Source organism: Macadamia integrifolia, chromosome 9, assembly GCF_013358625.1.
Source record: "Macadamia integrifolia cultivar HAES 741 chromosome 9, SCU_Mint_v3, whole genome shotgun sequence".
In the NCBI taxonomy this organism is placed as follows: Eukaryota; Viridiplantae; Streptophyta; class Magnoliopsida; order Proteales; family Proteaceae; genus Macadamia; species Macadamia integrifolia.
The window spans coordinates 5,015,055-5,036,391 of NC_056565.1; the positions used below are offsets into that span (position 1 = coordinate 5,015,055).

General features: G+C 37.5%; 2 protein-coding genes across 6 annotated transcripts in view; both read left to right on the forward strand.

Annotated features, from left to right (window-relative positions):
- Window positions 1-31: 31 nt before the first annotated feature.
- Window positions 32-7,410, forward strand: LOC122088651. Of its 3 annotated transcripts, XM_042657965.1 has the most exons (9): window positions 32-143; window positions 1,425-1,811; window positions 3,136-3,645; window positions 3,751-3,807; window positions 4,395-4,571; window positions 4,714-4,806; window positions 5,146-5,217; window positions 5,304-5,797; window positions 6,560-7,410. In XM_042657965.1, the coding sequence occupies exons 2-9, from the start codon at window positions 1,439-1,441 to the stop codon at window positions 7,193-7,195; spliced, it is 2,412 nt and encodes an 803-aa protein (XP_042513899.1). In that variant the 5' UTR covers window positions 32-143; window positions 1,425-1,438; the 3' UTR covers window positions 7,196-7,410. The 3 variants fall into 3 exon arrangements, with proteins under 3 accessions (XP_042513899.1, XP_042513900.1, XP_042513901.1); XM_042657966.1 differs by lacking the exon at window positions 3,751-3,807; XM_042657967.1 differs by lacking the exon at window positions 3,751-3,807 and having other exon boundaries at window positions 4,401-4,571.
- Window positions 7,411-8,398: 988 nt separating this feature from the next.
- Window positions 8,399-21,337, forward strand: part of LOC122088245 — a 20,158-nt gene continuing 7,219 nt past the window's right edge. For all 3 annotated transcript variants that reach the window (XM_042657441.1, XM_042657440.1, XM_042657442.1), the window contains exons 1-5: window positions 8,399-8,664; window positions 9,490-9,587; window positions 11,026-11,108; window positions 18,901-19,027; window positions 19,893-19,956. In XM_042657441.1, the coding sequence (XP_042513375.1) occupies window positions 8,462-8,664; window positions 9,490-9,587; window positions 11,026-11,108; window positions 18,901-19,027; window positions 19,893-19,956 (575 nt within the window). In that variant the 5' untranslated portion in view covers window positions 8,399-8,461. The remainder of the gene's footprint in view (window positions 8,665-9,489; window positions 9,588-11,025; window positions 11,109-18,900; window positions 19,028-19,892; window positions 19,957-21,337) is intronic.

The following is a 21,337-nucleotide window of genomic DNA, read 5'->3' on the forward strand; positions in this document are numbered from 1 at the left end:
TATGGGAATACTTTCTCCTTCTATATATATATTTTAATGATAGTTCAATTCTCAATTGACTGTCATGAATGCTGCACTGAGGGAGTGAGGGACGACTGACGACTATCTTGCTAAGGCTTTCTACTGGTGAACTCTCCTTTGGGGTAAGAAGAATCCTCTAGGGCTTTTTCTTTCCCCCTCTCTAGAAGGGGTTTTACTGTTTTTCTTCTTGACTTGATCTAACTTACATGAAAAATAAATATATATATTTTTTATTATGTGCATTATTTATACATGAACAAATGGGGCAATCTTTTCTCCTTAGGTGAAAAAAATAAGGGTAATCTTTTTTTTTTGGTTAAAAACATAAGGGTAGTCTTCATGTCAATGAATTGTAGTAGTACCCACTCCCCCTTTGATTTAAGGGCCAATCGGTATGTTGAGCCAACCGTGGAAGGTATATTAGCCCACTCTCTAATCTCTATCTTTCTATTTCTTCTATTCTTACATGAAATGATCTCTCTACTTTTTTATTTTTGTCATTCCATATTGGCACACTTGTTATGCCACTTGTAGAGAGAACCCTCTCCCTTGAATATATGATATACATGTTTGGCAAAGTTTTTGGGCACTCGATTGATGGAGTTGGTGCCCTGTCAATTTAACCAGTCCACACTATGCCTAATTGACTATTTGCAAAATTCCGATAGAGAGAGAAAGAGAGATGCTTTGCTTTCTCTAAGGGTGTTAATTAGGGAATTGTCCCACTAAAAACCTAGTACTGGACTGTCTCATTAATAAACCGAACCATATTAGGATCTAATTTTAATACCAAATAATAAATGAGATGGGACTACCAATGGATCAGTACCCAAATACCAGTTAGATACCGAATGAAATTGGAACCGCCAATACTGTGTTCTCTTGCTCAAGTTTTATATATGACTATAGTTTGATGTATTTGGGTGGTATTTTCTGTTATCTAGTTTGAAGAAGTAAAACCATGAAATTGATTATGGTTTTGTATTTTAATTTTCTATCTAAAGTAAGGCACCTTAGATCTCGTAATAATGAAAAATTCACAAAACTAATATTGGAACCATCTCGTTATAAACCATTGAAGTTCTTCTCCCTTTTCTACAGTGCTTGGAACCGTTTAAGAATTGGTATCATTCCGTCTCGATAATAAATGGGATTGAGATCTAGGTTTGGTACCATTAACTAAATGGAAGGGTACTGAGGTTGATCAAAGTATAAAAAGTAGAATTCAAAACCGAATCTTTTGTTAACCAATTCCAATATCCCAAATCGAAATCAATTAATAAATTATTCCAATTAAATAAATAGGATTTCATCCGTTAATTCAAGAAATTAGAATTACTATCTTTTCTACTTCATTATTCATATCTATTACTTAAAGAACATGTGATTTGCTATCTTTGTAGGTTTAGAAAGAAGGATGGAAAACAATGTCTCATCAGTGAAAGAAGCCCCTATATCCATGGAAAGTAAAGAGGAATCACAGGAATACAATCCTTTTTCTAAGAAAATTCTCGAGGTATATAAAGGCATTCCTATTCTAGAAAAAAATAATTATGAAGCTTGGAAAGAGAAGATAGAAAATTTCTTGAAGAACGAAGGACTGGGGGATTTTGTTCCTCCTGGACATATACGACGACGTGAAGATTTGCAGAAGAGGCAAAAAATTAAGTTCTTATTCAGAAAAAAGTGTGGAGCTTGTGTACTACCATATATTGAAGGAATAATGGATATCACACTTATTTGGAAACAGTTGGCTACAATGTATGAGTTTCCTCATCCAACAAAACCAGGTATCTTAATATGGTTCCCAACACATATTTTTAAAGGGATTTTCTTATTGATATCTAATTTATAATTTTATTATTTTGTTCTGATTATTTTTGTTATTTATTTTTTAATAAATTTGGATCTTGTAGTTTCTTATGTGCATTCGAAAAAATGACAATAAAATAAATTTTTATAATGATATAATAATAAATTATTTAAAAATTTATTTTTTAACATTCTAACGTAAAGAATCTTTAGGATTCAAATAAGGAGCAATTAAAAGAAGGTCGATCAAAATACATATATAGATTTGTCATTAACATTTATGCAGTTCCTTAAAGGTTTTTCTTCTTTCCCTTGCATGTTATCTTGTAGCATCAAATTATGTTGATTCCTATATTGTCTTGCAACTATTTGGAAAAAAAAGGCATATAATATGTATGCAAAATTTGATAATTCCACTATACAAAAAAAAAAAAAAAAAAAAAAAAAAAAAAAAAAGGATAATTCTATGCAATAAAATTTTCAAAGCTTATTTTTTGGGAGAATCAAAAGAAAAGCAAAGAGATCATTGTGTGGTCATGTCGCCCTGCACCATAGAGGCTAATAAGAATGTGTGCATGGGCATCAATATGTATGAGATTTTCTATTTCAAAGGGAATGAGGGAATAATGTCATGCACTCTGCTATCTGGCACGGGGGCCACACGATCAAGAATAATTATTTTTTCTTAAAAATAAATTACATCAAACTCTAGAGAGAAAATACATTTTAAAAAAGGGGGAAATAACACTACCTAACAAACAACACTCCTTATGATCTATCACATGGAGCAATGAAATCCCTCCTCTTCGATGCTGGTGGGCACTCCCATTGGCCCCTGTGTTGGCACAGGAACTGTGTGTAAAAAAAAAAAAATATATATATATATAATATAACCTCTAGAAAAAAATATTTAAAATAAAGGGGGGGGAAAAAAAAAACACTATCTAACCAACAACAATTCTTATATTCTCTCACATAGAGCAATGAAATGACCACCCCACCTCTTCTCTCGATGCCCGTGTGTACTCCTATTGGTCTTTGTGCTAGTACAGTAGCTATGCAATGGCTTGGTTACAAACCTTTTATAATGCTAAGTATTTGACTGAAAATTAAATTTATAAAAACAATTGTTATTAGAAGTGTCTGTTTAACAAAGAATTTTACAGAAGGAACAATTGTATCTTTTTTTTTTTTTAATTATTGATTCTGTTTCATTTACCCCCAACCCTCTCTCTCTCTCACAAACAACCTGCCCTCTACTTATATATTATTGCCTTTGAAAGCTTTTAATTACCTTGGCAGGGATGAAGATGATGATGGATGGAACAAATTACAGTTGGTGTCCACCTCTTCACAAAGCTATTGTTGATGGTGATTGGAAGACTTTCTCTGAGTTCAAATCAAGACACGATGGACAAGCTCTTACAGCCATGCTCACATCAGAAGGCGAACTCCCTCTTCATGTGGCAGTTCAATGTGAAAAGGTTAAAATTGTCAAGGAATTGATAGAAATTATGGATGATAAAGACCTATCACGACCTGATAAAGACGGCAGATCAGCTCTCCATATTGCTGCTTCAGCTGGGAACCTAGAGATTGTGAAGGCCTTGGTACGAAAGAAAGAGGATCTAGTGAAAATCAGAAGCGAATACTATGACGATTGCATTCCGGTCATTGTAGCTGCAAGGGCTGGCAACAAGGATGTGGTGAATCATCTTTATAAGATCACCGTAAGGCGAGAAGGTTTTCTGACGGACGACGACTCCACCAGTGAGCCAACAAGGTTTTCTGAAATCTTTGATGATTTCAACGGTAAGTCAGTGTCGTCCCTTTACAAATTTCTGAAATTGGTATTCCCATTTAACGCTTTGGCCCCATAACCTTGACATAATATTATTTTTTTTGGTCTGATGAAAGACGACTCCACCAGTACAGCTACATTCCTTACATCTCTAATTTTTGGTGATTTCTATGGTAAGTCAGTGTCTTTTCTTTACAAATTTTTAAAATTGGTACTCCCATGTAACCTTCTTTGGTCATGGGGCTCAAAGTTTTAAAACACGTTATACCATGTTAAGGAGGCTATATGTTATCAATTAACCCAGTAATTTACTCTTAGGCGACGTGGGACTAAAATTTGCATACCCTCATCGATCTCCCAAATACCCTAGTAATAACCGTATTATTGGTAGGAACACCTCACCGATCTCTCAGATGGGTTTGATACTTACCGTATTCTTGGGTGTCACAATCCGCATATGTGAGGTCGAGGTGAAGTTGAGAGTGAAAGCATAAATTAAACAGCTTTACCTTGAGAATATCGAGAGACTATTTTGATGGATTGAAGAAAAAAAAGGGCACCGCTTATTTTGCTCCATTTAGATTGTCTATTTGACTTGAGACTAAAGCATGCCAAAACCTAACTTGAACTTGGACAATTGGCTCCTAAATTGATCTTTTGAGTTTTATAACACGAAGCAATGGATTGTTGATTTTCACAATTTTTGAAAAAAAAAATATATATATATATATATTTATCCTTTTTTTCTTTTTTTTTTTAGGGAAAGCTCTTGATCTTCTACAGAGATATCCAAAATTAGTCTTGATCAAGGATGCTAACAACTTTACCGCCATTGATGCACTCTCAAGGAAGCCTTTTGCATTTAAAAGTTCATTCCCAACCAAAAAAAGTGGATTTGGGACCTTGGGTTATTATTTTCAGAAATTTATGTACTCATGTAGGTATTTCTATCATTGATCCCTTGGCCCGTTGTTGTTGTTTTATTTTTTTTAATGTTGATTCAAAGCTAGCAATCTAGTTCACTTTCTAAATCAGATTTCTGATGCAAAATTCCCTCTATATTAATAAACTTGGAGCAGTGCTAGATGTTCACGTCAATTCCAAAAATGCATGTTGCCACACAAGAGGAGATGTGGAAAATTCCTTGGATGCCAATGGAGAAAGAAGTCAAGGTTCTCTCTCTCTCTCTCTCTCTCTATATATATATATATATATATTATATATACACGGGGTTTCCAATTGGTTGAGCTGGACCCAAAGTAAACCTAAGCAGATTGTTCTGCTGCACATGAACTTGATCTGGTCTCAAAATATGTAAGCTCAAATTAACTAGGACTAGCTAAGATATCTGCTAACCATCCCTTTTCCAGCAGCAGGCCTTAATTGAGCTTCAACTCATGTCAACTTAATTACCTTACATTTTGAGTTATAAATCCGTAATGCAACTATATATATAGACTGTTTAGGTTGTTTCTTGTATATTTACATTTACAAGAACATTTCTGATGCAGGAAGAAATATGATATGTGGAAAGGGCCTAAGCTTATGCTTCCATTGGCTGTTTCAGAATGCACTTAAACTAGGTGAGAAATTGAGAATCACCCATCATCTAATAGTACTTGTATCGATCCTTAAGCCCATCATGACAGTTTCTTGTTTACACTGGTAGTGCCTGGTCACAAACACATCTATGAGGAGAAGTTGAAGCATCATACTGCTTCTAAGCTACTTAAAGTAGCACTGAGGCTAGTATCAGAAGTTAGCGACCTTGGAAGTGTTGAGGATGTAGTGGTTGCAGCAATGTACCAAGCAACCCAGAATGGGATTGTTGAATTTATCCAAGAGATTATCAATAACTGTCCTCAGCTCCTATTACAGTGGTATCCCCAGTCTGATGGTTCAGTTGATGGTGGCCAAATGAAACAGTCTGATGGTTCAGATCATGGACACCAAACAATATTTCATTACGCAATCAGCAACCGCCAGGAAAAGATTTTTAATCTTATCCATGATCTAGGCCCAATCAAGAATGATATTGCAGGTATGGCAGATAAATCTAAGAACCTCATGTCACATCTAGCTGCAAGAGAAGCACCCATTCAGAGGCTCAATCAAGTTCCTGGTGCAGCACTCCAATTGCAACGTGAGCTACTCTGGTATAAGGTGATTTTTCCTCTCTCTCTCTCTCTCTCTCTCTCTCTCTCTCTCTCTTAGCATGGTTGGAGGATTAGAACAAGGTAGCTTCTAAAACTACTTGACTCAACCTATGACTTGGATAGGTTGACGACAACCATCTATAGTTTAATGATTTGTTTTTGAGTTAAAAGAAGTGCCAATTACATTCTACATAGTATCTACATCAAAACTTGGAGACAGCGTTTTGTATGAAACAGGGGGTAAGGCTGCTTACACAATGCCCCTCCCAGACCTCGCTGGAGTGAGAGCCTTAAGCTCTGGTTGTGACCTTTATATTATCTACATCAAAGTTGGGACAATACCCTCACCCCAAACAGTCTGGATTGCCTACCCGTGTGTAAATACACGTTACCTTATTACATGTCATTTTGCTTCTATAAATGCCCATTTATGCTTATGCACTCTGAGTGACAACAAGTGGGTACAATTGTCATCACCTAAACATGCATGAAGCATACATGTATAAATACGTGATCTAGACTCCACCTTTTCAACTACAACGAATACCCTAAAGCAGAAGGTGGCTCCCAAAAACTGAGGAAGTTGCCTCATTTTCAGAACAAGTGGGTGAAGGTGGTTGATAGTTTCGGTCCTTACAATTAGATTGCTATGTAAAATTGTTTACAAGAGAAATGTCAAGGAAATTAATACCCTTAATCATCCCCTAATTTGCCTAGATTTTATGTCATGTGTTAATTTTAGTACTTCTTCTTTTTCTCTTCATTTTAGGAAGTGGAAAGAATTATGCCCCCTACCTACGAAGATTTTCAAAACAATGAGAATAAGACACCAAGAATGTTATTTATAGAGGCACATAAAAAGTTAGTACAAGAAGGAGCGACATGGATGAAGGATACAGCAACACAATGCATGGTGGTTGCAACATTAATCACTACGATTATGTTTGCAGCAGTGTTTACCATACCAGGCTCCAAGGAGAGTGATCATACCGGAGAACCCAATTACATACGTGGCAAGTTTCCGATAGTTTATGTCATATCAAATATATTAGCACTTTGCTCTTCAGTCGCTTCAATGTTGATGTTTCTAGCCATTATTACTTCAAGATATTCGGAAGAAGACTTCTTGAAGACTTTGCCGCGAATGCTGATGATGGGCCTTTTCTTTCTCTTCATCTCCATAGTGGGGATGATGATAGAATTTGTGTCCGCTATCTTAGTTATGCTTCGCTATGAAGTCTTTTGGGTCTCATTTCCAATTGTCTTTATAGCAAGTATCCCAATCACTATATATGCTTTAGTGGAACTTCCTCTTTTCATACAATTGATGTTCTCTACAACCTTCACAGATGCTGTTAGGAAGAGATCAAAACAAGCATCAGCAGGTATACAAGATTACCACTGAAGTGTTGTTGTGGAAACACTGAGAATTTGCAATGTAAAACCATATATGAAGTGTCTAGTTAGTCGTGAACCTTTGGGTTGATTTATATAGATAATTAGTGGTATTTTAAAATGTCAAGTCTATGGCGTCTGTGTAGACTCCTATAGTCCCTCTATGTGATATTTTTTTCTTTTGTTGGTGGGAAAAGGTAAATGAAGATATGATAATTTGAGTAAGGGCCTAAGGGCTGGGTGTGATTGCATTGGAATGATATATGTCCATGTGCCGTATGAGTACACGTGAGTCTGGTATCTTTATACATATACGTAACTTATTTGAAAGGAAATGGGTTTTAGAATTGGTAAGAGGGGGTGAAAGTTTGTTGTTGATGCAAGAGTTCCATCATATGATCACATCACTTGTGGGTTGAATATTCTTTTCCCCCCTCCCCTCACTAGTGAAGAAAAACTTTTGTTGTGCCAAAATAAAAAGCTAAAGTTTCTCGTAGACGTTATATCCATGGTAGTTTTCATGTGCAGGCTGCCTAATATATCCAACAAGTGAGAAAACAATGGGGTGATTGTACAACTCTAAACATTTATTAAGTGGTCTACGATCAACACTAATCAAACTATTATATGTGCTAACATGCTGCGCTAGCAACAATCAAACTACTATAAGTTAACGTGACCCATGCAACCAAGTACTTGATTTATGATCAGTTAGCGCTCAAGCACGCGCTAACGTATGCGAAAGATTTTTTTCTTTTTAATCTTAATATTATCTGGGATCCAAGGAAATTCCTAAAATTTTATTAAATAAGAGAAACAAAATAATGAAGAAACAAAATAACGAAGAAACACTCATGAAAACTTCTGCTTATGCGTCTAAACTAACACCCTTATTTGGTTTAATAAAAAGAGTTGTTCTAAAACAAGTAAAGCATCGTATGGATAACTTTAATTGAGTTCAAAATTTTAACCGGAATATCATGGGTTCAATACAGAATTGGGCCCTCACTGATTTGGCACATGGTGACAATAGTACAATTTTTTTTTTTGGTAACAAGGATTGATACAAAATTATACATACTACTCTTTAATTTTACACGTGGCCTAATATCAGCCACTTCACGTGGCAGTTTCTTCCCCTTGCTTAGTACCCACGTGGCATATTTCTACTGGCTATAATAACGATACCTGCTATCCGGATGAAAATACGAAAAAAGGAGAGCGAAGGAGGGTTAAAGGTCGGGGAGAGAGAGAGTGGAGGTCTGGAGGGGAGATAATGGCGGGCGCACCTCTTCGTATGAACCAGACTATCATTGCCTGTACCAGAGAGAGTGAGACGAGAGTTTCTTCTCTCCCTAACAAGATTCTGAATTCTAGGGTTTTGATTCTTGGAGGAACTGGGAGGGTCGGCGGGTCTACTGCCACTGCTCTCTCCAAGCTATGCCCTCATCTCCAAATCGTCGTTGGAGGAAGAAACAGGTGATTCTGAGTTCCTGACGGATCCCTAATGGTTCAACTAAATTTATTCCACGGAAAATAAAAAATTTACCATGAAAATTCAACTGCCAGTACTTGTTCTTATCATTCTGGACCAGAATTTGTAGCTTGGCTAATATATTCAGCAACACGAACTATTTCGGCAAATTCAGTGGCCAAATCGGGATTATCTTCTTGCATTGCATGCAATAATGTCGTGAGTTACATAAAACTTAGATGAAACCGAACAAAATGCTCAATTCTAAGGTAGTCTGAGTGATTATACGTTTGGATTGGTGAATGAGTTACCCCTTTTTTTTACGTAGTTGTTCTAACACTGGCTGCTGTTATAACAAAAAGGAATGCAGTGTAGCTTCACAATAAGATTTTGGCCATTCTGGCTGCACTTATAACAAAAAGGAAATCAGTGTAGGCCACTCTGGCTGCTGTTGTAACATTTAGGAATACAGTGTTCTGTTTTGAAACACACACCCTCACAAACCATAATAGCTTGGTTGGGGTTGTGTCATTATCAATTTTCTATCAGTTTTCTTCAAAAACTGAGTGTTACCAACTGCCCTTTTAAGTTAACATTGCTAATCAAGAACTGACAAAAAGGACCAAGTTTGAGAGACCACTATGTTAGGAGCAAAAAACAATCTAGTTGGATGATTATGCGGATAGACTATCATAGTCGTTGCCCATCTATTAATGAATCTACTAGCAAGTGTTTGAAATCATGAAATAGGTATTCTCACTATTTTGGATCATTATTTTTGCAATTACAAAATCTAGATGCTAATGCCATGAATTCTGTCTCATTAACAGGGAGAAAGGAGCTGCCTTGGTGGCTAAACTTGGCAAAAACTCTGAGTTTGTAGAAGTTGACATTGAGAATGTGAGAGCCTTGGAAGCGGCTTTAAATGGTAGATGAACTCTTCTAATAAGTTTCACTTTCAACATAAGATCTCTTTGCCTATCTAATTATCTAAATGCTTTAAATCTACTGCCCAAATCATTAGTAAAGTCTTGACTTTTTTTGAGAGCTACCATGCTTCATATGAGGGATGACACATCTACAGCCCTTTGTCCCATATTCCCCACCTTTTGTACTTGGTTCTTCTGTTATCTCCTTTACATTAAATATGTAATCATCATCTGTGCAGTCCACCCAATGTACTGTTGTATGAGCTCATTTCCAAGTCCAGGCATAGTCAATTTAAAAGGACAATCTGTTCATCAAAAACTTTATACATGAAGGTTAGAATAAAATCAGCAACCTCCATTTTTTATTTTATTTTGTAACATTTTCAGCTGTAGTTCCTTTATGTTTTATAATCTTTATACTTTCTAATCTATTTTTATCACTCCTTTGGGATTATCATATTATAGTTCAAACATTTTGTATTCACAAAAATGTCAAGTAGCCATACTAAAAGAATTGGATACCATCTGTACTCATTGCAACCACCTTCAAATTAGAAAAAAAAAATGTTTACCCAAAAAATTATCAAAAGTGAAGGGGAGAAAGCATCTGTATTCATTTCTCTATGTTTCTAAAAATAAGATAGCAGTTGTCATCTGAAAATAAGAGAGCAGTTGAAATAGCTATTTTTTTGCATCAATTCTTATCTACATATAGGACAAGGGGCACAACATATGTTATTCTAATATTTTTGGAAGTACCCATCTGCTGCCACGACATTAGGAGTTGTAGCAAATGTTATCATGGCATCAACCTGGAATCAACTAGACATCATGTGGGTGACTGGGCTAGTCAAGGGTGTCAAGGAGACTCGCAACTTGGAAGTAAAATATATAGTGATCTCTTTGTAAAATAGTCACCTCGTCGACCAGGAGACTTGTACTTCAATCTGCACATTGTTTCCTTCTTTTTCCCTTCTCTGTTCTTCAGGAGTCATTAATCTACTAGATATTGTTTTCACGGTCTTTTTGTTTCCTTATGGTTGCTTAGTTATTTATACAGTGTTGGTAACACTTGTATATTTCCAGAAAAAAAAAATTATGCAACTTTATTCGTTTGCACTTTTCTTTGTTACTTTTTAAATAGTGGTTGTAAAGTTATGCATCTGGAAAAAAAAAAAATTTTATTGGTTGTCAATAATGGTTGCTTAGTTATTTTTAAAGTTAATATTAGATTGTTGATGGCACATAGGTAGAGTTTCTGAGAGTTTGAATTGTTTTGGCAGCACTGTTGTTCTTTGGCATGAATTATCTTGATTGAAAAAAGGAAGAAGCTTATGAATGTGGAATTGTAGACTGAAAATTTAATATTTCTTCTGCAGCCGCTAGAACTTTTTCAAGCAACATTTATCCTATACTTAACTGGCATGCCTCTTACAGGTGTGGATCTTGTAATTCACACAGCGGGGCCTTTTCAACAGGCAGAGAAATGCACTGTGTTAGAAGCAGCAATAGATACCAAGGTGATGATGAACACTCTTTGTTGTTACCTTAGATTTTAAAGGCTTTCATTTCATTCATTTACTAGCTTGATTTTTTCCGCGATCATGGGACTTTGGGAAATTTTCCAAAGTAATGGAAAAACTTTGCAAGTGAGAAAATATTTTTTGAATATTAAAAGAAAGAGGTATTTTTCAATGAAGCTCTAGGATATAGGTATCTGATTGGTCCTTGCTATACTGATACAATATGGCTGATTCATTCAATGTTTGCCCGACCCATGAGGGGAGATCATTGGTATCATGCAATATCAGCTGTTCCTGATACGACTTGGCCGATACAATTCCAATACCTAAATCCTTCATAAAACTGTAATGGAATGTTAAAATAAGCATGAACACTTGCTCAGGGAAAAAAAATAAATCTGTGCATGAAAATTTATTTCCCTGCTTCTTTGGGTGACTCTTTTGCCGGGGGGTGGGGGGTTCTAGTTGTAGGTTTAGTTGGGTGAGTATTTTTAGAAGATTTTAATTTGAATTAGTAGTTTAAGAGTGTTTTACAGTTTAAGGCAGTGTTTGGTTGCAATGGAAGTTTCAAAAGTAGAACTCTTGTAGTTGGTAAGGTTTTGCAAGGGTACTTTTATAATTAAGTGGAGTATTTTGTTCCTCAGTTCGACAGTGTCTAGAAACAAATTTCCTTTTATTTGTTTGGTTTCTATTAGTTATGTTTTAGTCCTAGTGTGAGTCAAACTCAGGCCAAGTAGAAGTTGGTTCTCCCAGAATGTAGATGAGGCTGTAAAACAGGCCATACATATTACATATTTCTTTCTTATTCTTAACCTGGAATCATCATCCATGGCATCCCTTACCCCTGTGCTCTCTTCTTTTCCTTCTGAGTCTACCTCCAACTAAAACCAGAATTCCATTTATGTTGAGAACATCAGAACCTATCCATTGTACCATTAAAACTACCAAGTGCCCATCCATCCATTCAGTTTCCCTTTTCAGCCCTGGGTAACAATTCAAATAAAATCCATTAGAAATTCTGACTGGTTGGGGCCTTTCTCCTTGTCTTTTTTCATTTCCTGTTGAGACAAAATTAAACTCAACAAATACCTACCATGTCCTTGCCCTCAAGAGAGCCCAAAATATCTTCTTTCTTCAAATTCTATTGCTACTAGGATTCCTAAGTATATCTAGGGAAAAAATTTCTCTCTCCTATTTCACATTTTGTTTCAAAATTTCAGTTGTATTTCAATTTTACTCACTGTGATTATACCTAATCCTACATCGCTGACTTCAGCATTGTTACTCTAGCTAGAAGATTTGATTCATTGCATGCCACGTTAGGTCTTTGCATCATGGTCCCTCTTGGGTATTGCCTATTTTCTCATGGTCCCTCAGAACACATGATTTTCAATCTTGGCTATTGCCTATTTTCTGTTCAAGATAATGACAACATTGCTATTATCTTATAGTTACAATACCAAGTCCAACTTCATATTTTGATGCTAGCCTATATGCTTAAATATTCTCCTCCAAGTGTTAACTATCATAACCAGTCGTTACATACAAAGGCACTGTCTTTATCACAGACATTTCCTAGGGTTATGGATGGGTCCATGACCTAATCGGAGTGGAAGATTACATACAATGTTTGGTTTTTATTTTCATTGATTAGAACAAAATTTCATAAATAAAGAAATGGTGACCAAATTTTCAAATTTTGCTTTAGTCAAAGTAAACAAATTTTATGTTCGAAGACATGTAAAAGTTTTTTTCCTTATTTTTTGTTTTTGATAAGAAAACATGTAAAAGTTTAGCAATCATATGTGTGATATGTTTTGTTATTTATGTAAACCCATGGTAGTGTTACAAGTTTTTAACTGTTTCACAATCTCAGAAGCTGTAGCTAAACCAGAAAACCAGAAACAAGAATGAAAAGGGAGAGAGAAAAGAGAAGAAGAGAGGAAGAAGATGAAGTAACTGAAGGAAGTCTCAAGAATGGAGAGCAACATGAGATTAATTCAATATGAATCTAATCTCAGGTTCTCTTATGAATATATAACATTACGTCAAGAGGAAAGACAATAAAGCCCCTCATTTACATCAGAAAAATCCCCAAAAGACCCAAACAAACATAACAATGACCAAATGGTTCTTGTCGTAGGCGCTAATATTAGCGCCATTCCCTGTTTGGGAATAACACTAAAATCAACAATATTAGCATTATTCCCTGTTTGGGAATAGCACTAAAATCAACACTCTCCCTTAAGCTGGAGCATATAAATCTCCCATGCTCAGCTTGGTAGAACTACTGCGGAAGCTAGGAGCAAATAAGGACTTAGTGAACATATCAGCCAACTGATTCTTTGATGAAACAAACGGAGTCTCAATCAGCTTCTTTAGAACAACATCACAAACAAAGTGACAGTCCACCTCTATATGTTTGGTCCTCTCATGGAAGACTGGATTGCTAGCAATATATACAGCAGCTTGGTTGTCACAATTCATCTGCATAGGTTTGGTTACTGGAAATCCCAACTCCAAGAGTAACGAACGCAACCACGTCAATTCAGCTATAGTATGAGCCATAGCTCTGTATTCTGCCTCTGCACTAGATCGGGCAATGGTAGTTTGTTTCTTGCTACGCCACGTGACCAAATTACCTCCAACAAAGGTACAATATCCAGTAGTAGATCTCCGATCACTAGCAGAGCCAGCCCAATCAGCATCTGAGTAGCCAACAAGATCCATGTGCCGATTAGGACGATACACTAGCCCTTTGCCAGGGGCCCTATTCAGGTAGCGGAGAACACGAACAACGTCCCAATGAGCCTTATGAGGAGACTGCGTGAAATGACTGAGAACAACAACATAGGAGATATCAGGACGAGTCACAGTAAGGTAAATTAGCTTGCCAATTAAACTTCTGTACTGGTGTATATCCTGAAAAGGTTCACCATCATCAACACCAAACTTTTGGTGAGGATCCATAGGGATATCAACAGGCTTGGATGCAAGCATCCCAGTATCAGATAGGAGGTCCACTACATACTTCCTTTAGGATGACTGATCCCTTTCTTGCTTCGGATTACCTCAATCCCAAGGAAATAATGAAGTTGGCCTAGATCCTTTGTCTGAAAATGATGTTGGAGGTGACTTTTCACTTCAAAAATTCCTATTTCATCATTACCAGTCAGGATGATATCATCAACATATACTACCAACACAACCAACTTGTCACCCTTGCGGCGAACAAACACACAGTTAATTAGAGTAGCATTGAGAAAACCTACATGTGACTATGGTAGCATTGAACTTATCAAACATTGCCTGAGGAGATTGTTTGAGACCATGGATTGTTTTGTATAAGCGACACACCCAACCTTTTGTTCTCCCCTTGAGCAACATACCCGGGAGGTTGCTCCATATAAACTTCCTCTTATAGATCACCATACAAGAAGGCATTCTTGATGTCCAACTGAAATAAAGGCCAATCAAAGTTGATAGCAAGAGAGATAAGAAAGCGAACAGAGTTAAGTCTAGCAACTGGGGAGAAAGTCTCAAAGTAATCAACACCATAAGTCTGAGTGTAACCCTTGGCAACTAGGCGAGCTTTCAATCGCTCAACAGAGCTATCAGAGTGATACTTAACAGTGTATACCCAGCGACATTTCACCAGGTCCTTACCAGGAGGTAAATCTACTAGACTCTAGGTACCACCACTCAAGAGAGCATCCATTTCTACATCCATGGCACCCTTCCATCCTGGGATATGGAGAGCCTCAGTATGAGTACGGGGAACAAGATTAGTAGAAAGAGATAGAGCAAGGCCATGAATAGAAGGTGGAAGGTGAGAGATAGACATAAACTTATCAATAGGGTAAACAGCCAAGGATTTCTGAGTGCAAGAATGTATACCTTTCCTGCTAGCAATTGGTAAGTCATCAGATGGATCAGAAGGAGGAACTTCATTAGGGGAAGGGAGCGATGGAGGATGTGTAGTAGCTGGATCAATAACCTCGCCTTTGGACTGTCCAACCCTTGCCATGCGCCGATAAACCTGTAGAGGAGTTGGAACAGGTGCACTGGTACTAGGGGTATCAGGAATCGGTATAAGGGATGGAATGGGAGGAGGAGAGGTAAATGACCACTCTTTAGTAGGCTGAGACACCTGTGAAGAAAAGAAAGAAGTACCTTCAAAAAAGGTCACATCAGCACTTATAAAGTTCCGGTGAGTAACAGGATCATAGCACTTGTATCCTTTTTGGGTACGAGAGTAGCCCAAAAAAATACATTTAGTAGCCCGTGGAGACAACTTATCCACATATATGTGAAGATTGTGAACCAAGCACACACACCCAAAAACCCGGGGAGGAAGAGGAAAACTAGGTAGAGTAGGGTATAAGATAGAGAAGGGAGACCTATTTGACAGAACAGAAGAAGGCATGCGATTAATCAAATGACATGTGGTTAAAACCCCATCATTCCAAAAATGCTTAGGAACATGCATATGTATCATAATAGCCCGAGCTACCTCTAGGAGGTGCCAGTTCTTGCTCTCTGCAACCGCATTTTGCAGTGGGGTATATGCACAACTAGTTTGATGAATCATGCCATGGGTATCACAAAAGTCAGAAATATCATTTTGAGCATATTCTAAAGCATTATTAGAACAAAAAATCTTAATAGAAATGCCAAACTGAGTTTTTATTTCATTATAGAATTTTTAAAACACAGATAAAAAATCAGATCTGTCCTTTAACATGTCAAGCCATGTGAGGCGAGAATGATCATCTACAAATGTAAAAAAATAGCGAAAACCAAACCTATTATTAACTCTACAAGGACCCCATATATCAAAATGAACTAAGAAAACGACGGACTACGAGACACTGATCGAGATGGAAAAGACACCCGATGGTGTTTACCCAACTCACAGGCCTCACTCTATTCTAGAAACATGTAGAAAACTGGGAAACAAAAGCTATAATCTAGGTAATGCCAAGTGTCCTAGACCGCAATGCCATTGGAATGGAGTGACATCCCCAATAGCAGTAGCGGCAGTAGAAGTGGGAGGACAGCCACTGTTGAGGTAATACAATCCATCCTTTGCACACCCTCCACCAATCGTCTTCCTCGAGTGAAGATCCTAAAAAATACAATAAGAGGGAAAGAAGGCTACTGAGTAATTGAGAGATCTAGTCAATTGACTCACAGAAACAAGACTTAACGGAAATTGAGGTACATGTAATACAGACGATAAGCGCAATGAAGAAGTAGGAGAAATAGTACCATGTCCAAGGACAGGGGTGGATGTACCATTAGCAAGAATGACAGATGTAGAACTAGTATTGGATGAGAAGGTTTGAAAAAGTGATGACTTACCAGTCATGTGAGCAGAAGCACCTGAATCAATGATCCAGGGGGTAGATGTAGTGGAAAGAAGGGCTGATGTACCTGCATGCGCATGGGTAGCAGCGGATGTCGAGGCACCATGGCATGTACTAGAAGAAGCCCTTAGAGCGTGCAAGCGCCGAAGTAACTGGTTGATGTCATCGCGCATACTAGTAGAAGAATCTCCTGAAGCAGGTATAGGTGTAGTAGTCGCCGGAGATATAGTATCAGTACCATCATCGGACACTGCATGATTGGCTAAGTTGCCCACTCTGGCTTACCATGCTTGGCCCAGCACGTCTCTACAGTATGGTTAGGTTTCCCACAGTAAGTACACTGGCGACCGGTGCGATCCGAGGACTGTCCACTAGAACCTCGACCTATAGGACCAGGTCTTCCTCCGCGACCACACCCACGCCCACGGCCACGGTTAGCAAAGAATGCAGAATTATCTCTGAAAGACTGATCAGATTTGAATGAGGTGATACACTGTAGTTGTGAAAAGGCATCATTTAGAGTAGGAATCATATCGAACCGTATCACCAGCAAGTAGATGGCCCTTTACTGCCTTCAGTTCACTGTTCAGACTGGCCAAAAATTTGGAAACGAAGAACTCATTCCGCTGAGCCTTCAACTTCTCAATATCAGTAGTTAGAGGCTGGAAGACATTAAGCTCTTCCACCCTTCCCTTAAAGGCACTGTAATACTCAGAGAGGGATTTGTCAGATTGACGAAACTGGAAAAGCTTCTCATATATGTCATAGATCCATGTCATGTTCTTCTCTTGGGAGTATGTTTCCTTTAGATCATCCCATACTCCCTTGGCTGTAGAATGGAACATAACATTGGCAGCTACATCTGGTTCCATACTGTTCCACAACCAGATCAAAATCAAGGCATTCTGCTTTATCCAATTGTCATACTTAGCATCATCAGACAAAAGAGCCTCAGAAGTGGTATAGCTCAGTTTGCCTTAGCTAATAAATACACCTTAATAGACTGAGCCCAAAGAAGATAGTTCGAGCTCCCTTTGAGCTTGATAGAGGTGATCTGGACATTGATATTATCCGATGCAGAAGAAGCAATAGTAGAAGAAACAGTAGAAGTAGTAGTAGGCACAGTCCCAGCCATGACAATCAAGTAGAGTGACTAGCAAGCAATAGGATGAACGTATCCAGATAGGTAGTAATGCAATTCAGATCTGAAACTTAGCATTCAATCCAACATTCCATACCACAACTCAGATCTGAACATGTAGGCATCAATAAAATATATCGGCAACAAGCAAGCATAAGCATCAATAAGCACTATCGGCAGCAAGCACATATATGCATCAAACAACTCATATAGGTAGGATAAACTAGATCAATCAATCAAGAACAGCAGCCTCAAACCTGACCGCCATCATATAGATAGAGTAAAATAGAAGAAGGAGAGGCGACGACTTTAAATCATCAAGCTATCAGCCACTTACTCCAACAGTAAAGGCAAGGTAGATCTTCACAAAGGAAAAATCACTTCATTAGGGATTAGATAATAGCAGTTGCAGCAATGAGTGGCTGCGCACCAAGAAGAAGAACCTCTAAATCGTAACCGGCAGATTTCTCGTCTTTGGAACCCGATTAATTTAACTACAGCAGCTCTGATACCATGTTACAATCTCAGAAGCTGTAGTTAAACTAGAAAACTAGAAAACCAGAAACAAGAATGAAAAGAGAAAGAGAAAAGAGAAGAAGTGTGGAAGAAGATGAAGTAACCAAAGGAAGTCTCAAGAATGGAGAGCAACCTGAGACTAATTCAATATGAATCTAATCTCAGGTTCTCTTATGAATATATAATATTAGGTCAAGAGGAAAGACAATAAATCCCCTCCACTTACATAAGAAAAATCCCAAAAAGACCCAAACAAACATAACAAGGACCAAATGGTCCCTGTCATAGGCGCTAATATTAGCGCTATTCCCTGTTTGGGAATAGCACTAAAATCAACAAACTGATTTGAAATATTTTTAGTCTTATATCATTTTTATAAACATGTAATATGTAAATACAAAAATTAAAAGGCTTGTTTATGAAAATGGATCAAGTTCAAGTTGATTTTTATTCTGTAATCAACATAGCTTTATCCTAACTACTTGGTGTCATGTAATCTTGTTGTCTATTGAACTCTTGAGGACATATTTGAAGTCCAAAAAAAAATATAGAAAATGAATTTTGGAACTTTTGTATTACCCTAGTCGACCCCATTAAGTTGGGATAAGGCTGAGTTTGTTGTTGGTTGTTGTATTCCCCTAGTATTCCATTACCCCATAAGTAGTTAAATTTTTTGATACTTTTGCGTTCTTCTGAAATTTTGATCCATGGGAATAATAGCCATGTATATAACATTGTGTAAATGGTGTTTTTCTCCCAACAGATAGCATATCTGGATGTCTGTGATGATACAAGCTATGCATGGGGTGCAAAATCTTTCCATAAGAAGGCTGTAGCTGCCAATATTCCAGCCATAACAACTGCTGGAATTTACCCTGGAGTGAGCAATGGTGCTACCATATTTGTTCTTGATCAATCTCTTCATCCATAGATACACAAATTATTACATGCAAATGAACACAAACCCACACATACAAGATGCACTAAGTAGATCTGAAAATAGCTAACACTAATCTTTCCTTCACTAATTTGTTAAAGGTGAGAGTTGCATAAGACATAGGGGGCGAGCCTTTGGCACAATGGTTAAGTTGCACTATTGCAAGATGTTAGTCATGGGTTCAAAACTTGAAAACAACCTCTCCTGTGAAGCCAGGGGGTAAGGCTGCGTACAGTTGCCCCTCCCAGACCCTACATTAGCTGGAGCCTCGTGCACTGGGTTGCTCTTTTAATAGGTTCAAAAGACAAAATAAAACATTCTCGCTCTGGCAGCAGGTTTGATAACTTCTTGTGTCTTGATCTGCTGTAGAAAGAGAATACTTACTCTGAGCCTGAGGATTTTGAACATTGTACACGTGAAGACTATTTAAAACTGTAACGTTGTTCAACACGACAAGGTTGATTGCTTTATCTTAAAATTCAGTAAAGCAATGCAGGAATTCATGTATGCAGGAAATTTTCATTCTAAGACTTATCACTTTTTTCCATTTACATTACATCTGTTATATGGGGATTGAGCTGATAGACATCCTGCCAAAAGAAAGAAAAAAAAAAAGCTGATTGGCATCGCAGACCTTTTCTTCCCAGGCCTTGTGGATTTAGTTCTGAGTTTTTCCTTTCTTTGTTTCTTCTGGAATTTTCTGAAGCTTTTACAACAAGCAATGTTAGACCTGATTTTTGTGAGATACTTGCTGTTCTTAGAAATCTTGCCATATCAACTCCTACGCAAATAAATCCTGACACTTGCTTTCATCACAGTGATGGCAGCTGAGCTTGTGCGCGCTGCTAAAAGTGAAAGCAAATATGAGCCTGAAAGGCTAAGGTATATAATTCTCATTGCTTGTGGTCTTGGGTTCATCTGTTAATGCTCTTATTTTTTTTTTGTTTTTATTTATTTTGTAAAAGCTTAATCGTTATCTACATAAAATAGAAAGAAGAGAAAATGGGGAGTATGATGCAGATTGTAGACGAAGGAAATGGTCTGGTTCAAATTGAGCCAAATTTTGACTCAAACCAGGGCATGCAATTGGGGTTTGTAAATTTTAATTACTTGTTTTTGTATGGGATTTTTAGATTGAGTTGGATTCATTGGAGAGTTTATTTTAGTTTCCCAGTTAAGTAGATTTCCTTATGTTAGTTGGAATCTTTCTTATTTAAACAATATAACCCACCAATGGAGACAATAGCAAATGAATTTCTTTCGTTGGTTGAAGCCTGCATGACTTAGGGCAGCCGGTTGGCTGTGGACTCTTGTTCTCTCCCCCCCCCCCCTCCACCCCCTCCTTCCTTCCCTTCTTTCTTTTGCTTCCTTTCATTCTAATCCTCTCTTTCCCTCAAGGTTAGTTCTTCCTCAGCTTTTCTTTAATCCTTCTCCATTCTTCTTATTTTCTCTTCTCTATTTCTGTTGCATCCTGTCCCTCTTACTTGGGAGTACCCTGTTATAGCGGTACTCACAGCCACCCACGATTTGGACCTATCTCCCGTCGTGCATCTGTTTTCCCTAATATGTTGGAAGACGTTCATCACTCTATGGCGACCTATATTTAGAGTTTGAGGCTGAACACCCACGATTTGGACCTAATCTCCTGCATCGTGCATCTGTTTTCCCTAATATGTTGGCAGTCATTCATCACTCTTGGGCGACCTATATTTAGAGTTTTGAGGTTGAAACACTATCTGAGATGAGAATTCTACATCAGATTTCAAATCTGATTTCTGCTCTTCCTTAAGGTGAATTCTACATTTGAAATTTGAATGATAAATTCAACGAATGTTCACTAGGTACCTTCTGGATCTGTTATAGATTATCTATGGATTTACCTTTATGAAGTGATCAAGCACAGGGCATGGCTTTCAGATAAATAGGATTACATATTGCATACAGTGGTTTTTATGGTCCAGAAGTGGAGAAACACTATATTAATCAAAGTCATTCCAAAAGAGCACGTTCTTCAACTTCAGCAATTTCAACTGCAAGTTTTTGGCATCTGACTTTGGTATCGAGGGAATTAATTCTTTCGAAGGCTAAAGTCTGAGAGACCCAATCCTCTACAACCAGTCAATCTATCACATCTCCAGGGGTATCGTTTTTACTATCCTAAACCAAGTACATAACTCAATAGTAAAAAAAGAAACTAACTTAATCCCACCATACTTTCATGTAACTTGATTGATGAGACCCAAAAAAAATAAGGTGGGGGGGG

Coding starts and splice junctions, on each gene's coding strand:
- LOC122088651 (XM_042657965.1), top strand. CDS start 1,439: ATGGAAAACAATGTCTCATCAGTGAAAGAAGCCCCTATATCCATGGAA. Junction 3,646..3,750: donor AATCTTTGATGATTTCAACG/GTAAGTCAGTGT, acceptor GTCTGATGAAAG/ACGACTCCACCAGTACAGCT. Junction 5,798..6,559: donor GTGAGCTACTCTGGTATAAG/GTGATTTTTCCT, acceptor TCTTCATTTTAG/GAAGTGGAAAGAATTATGCC.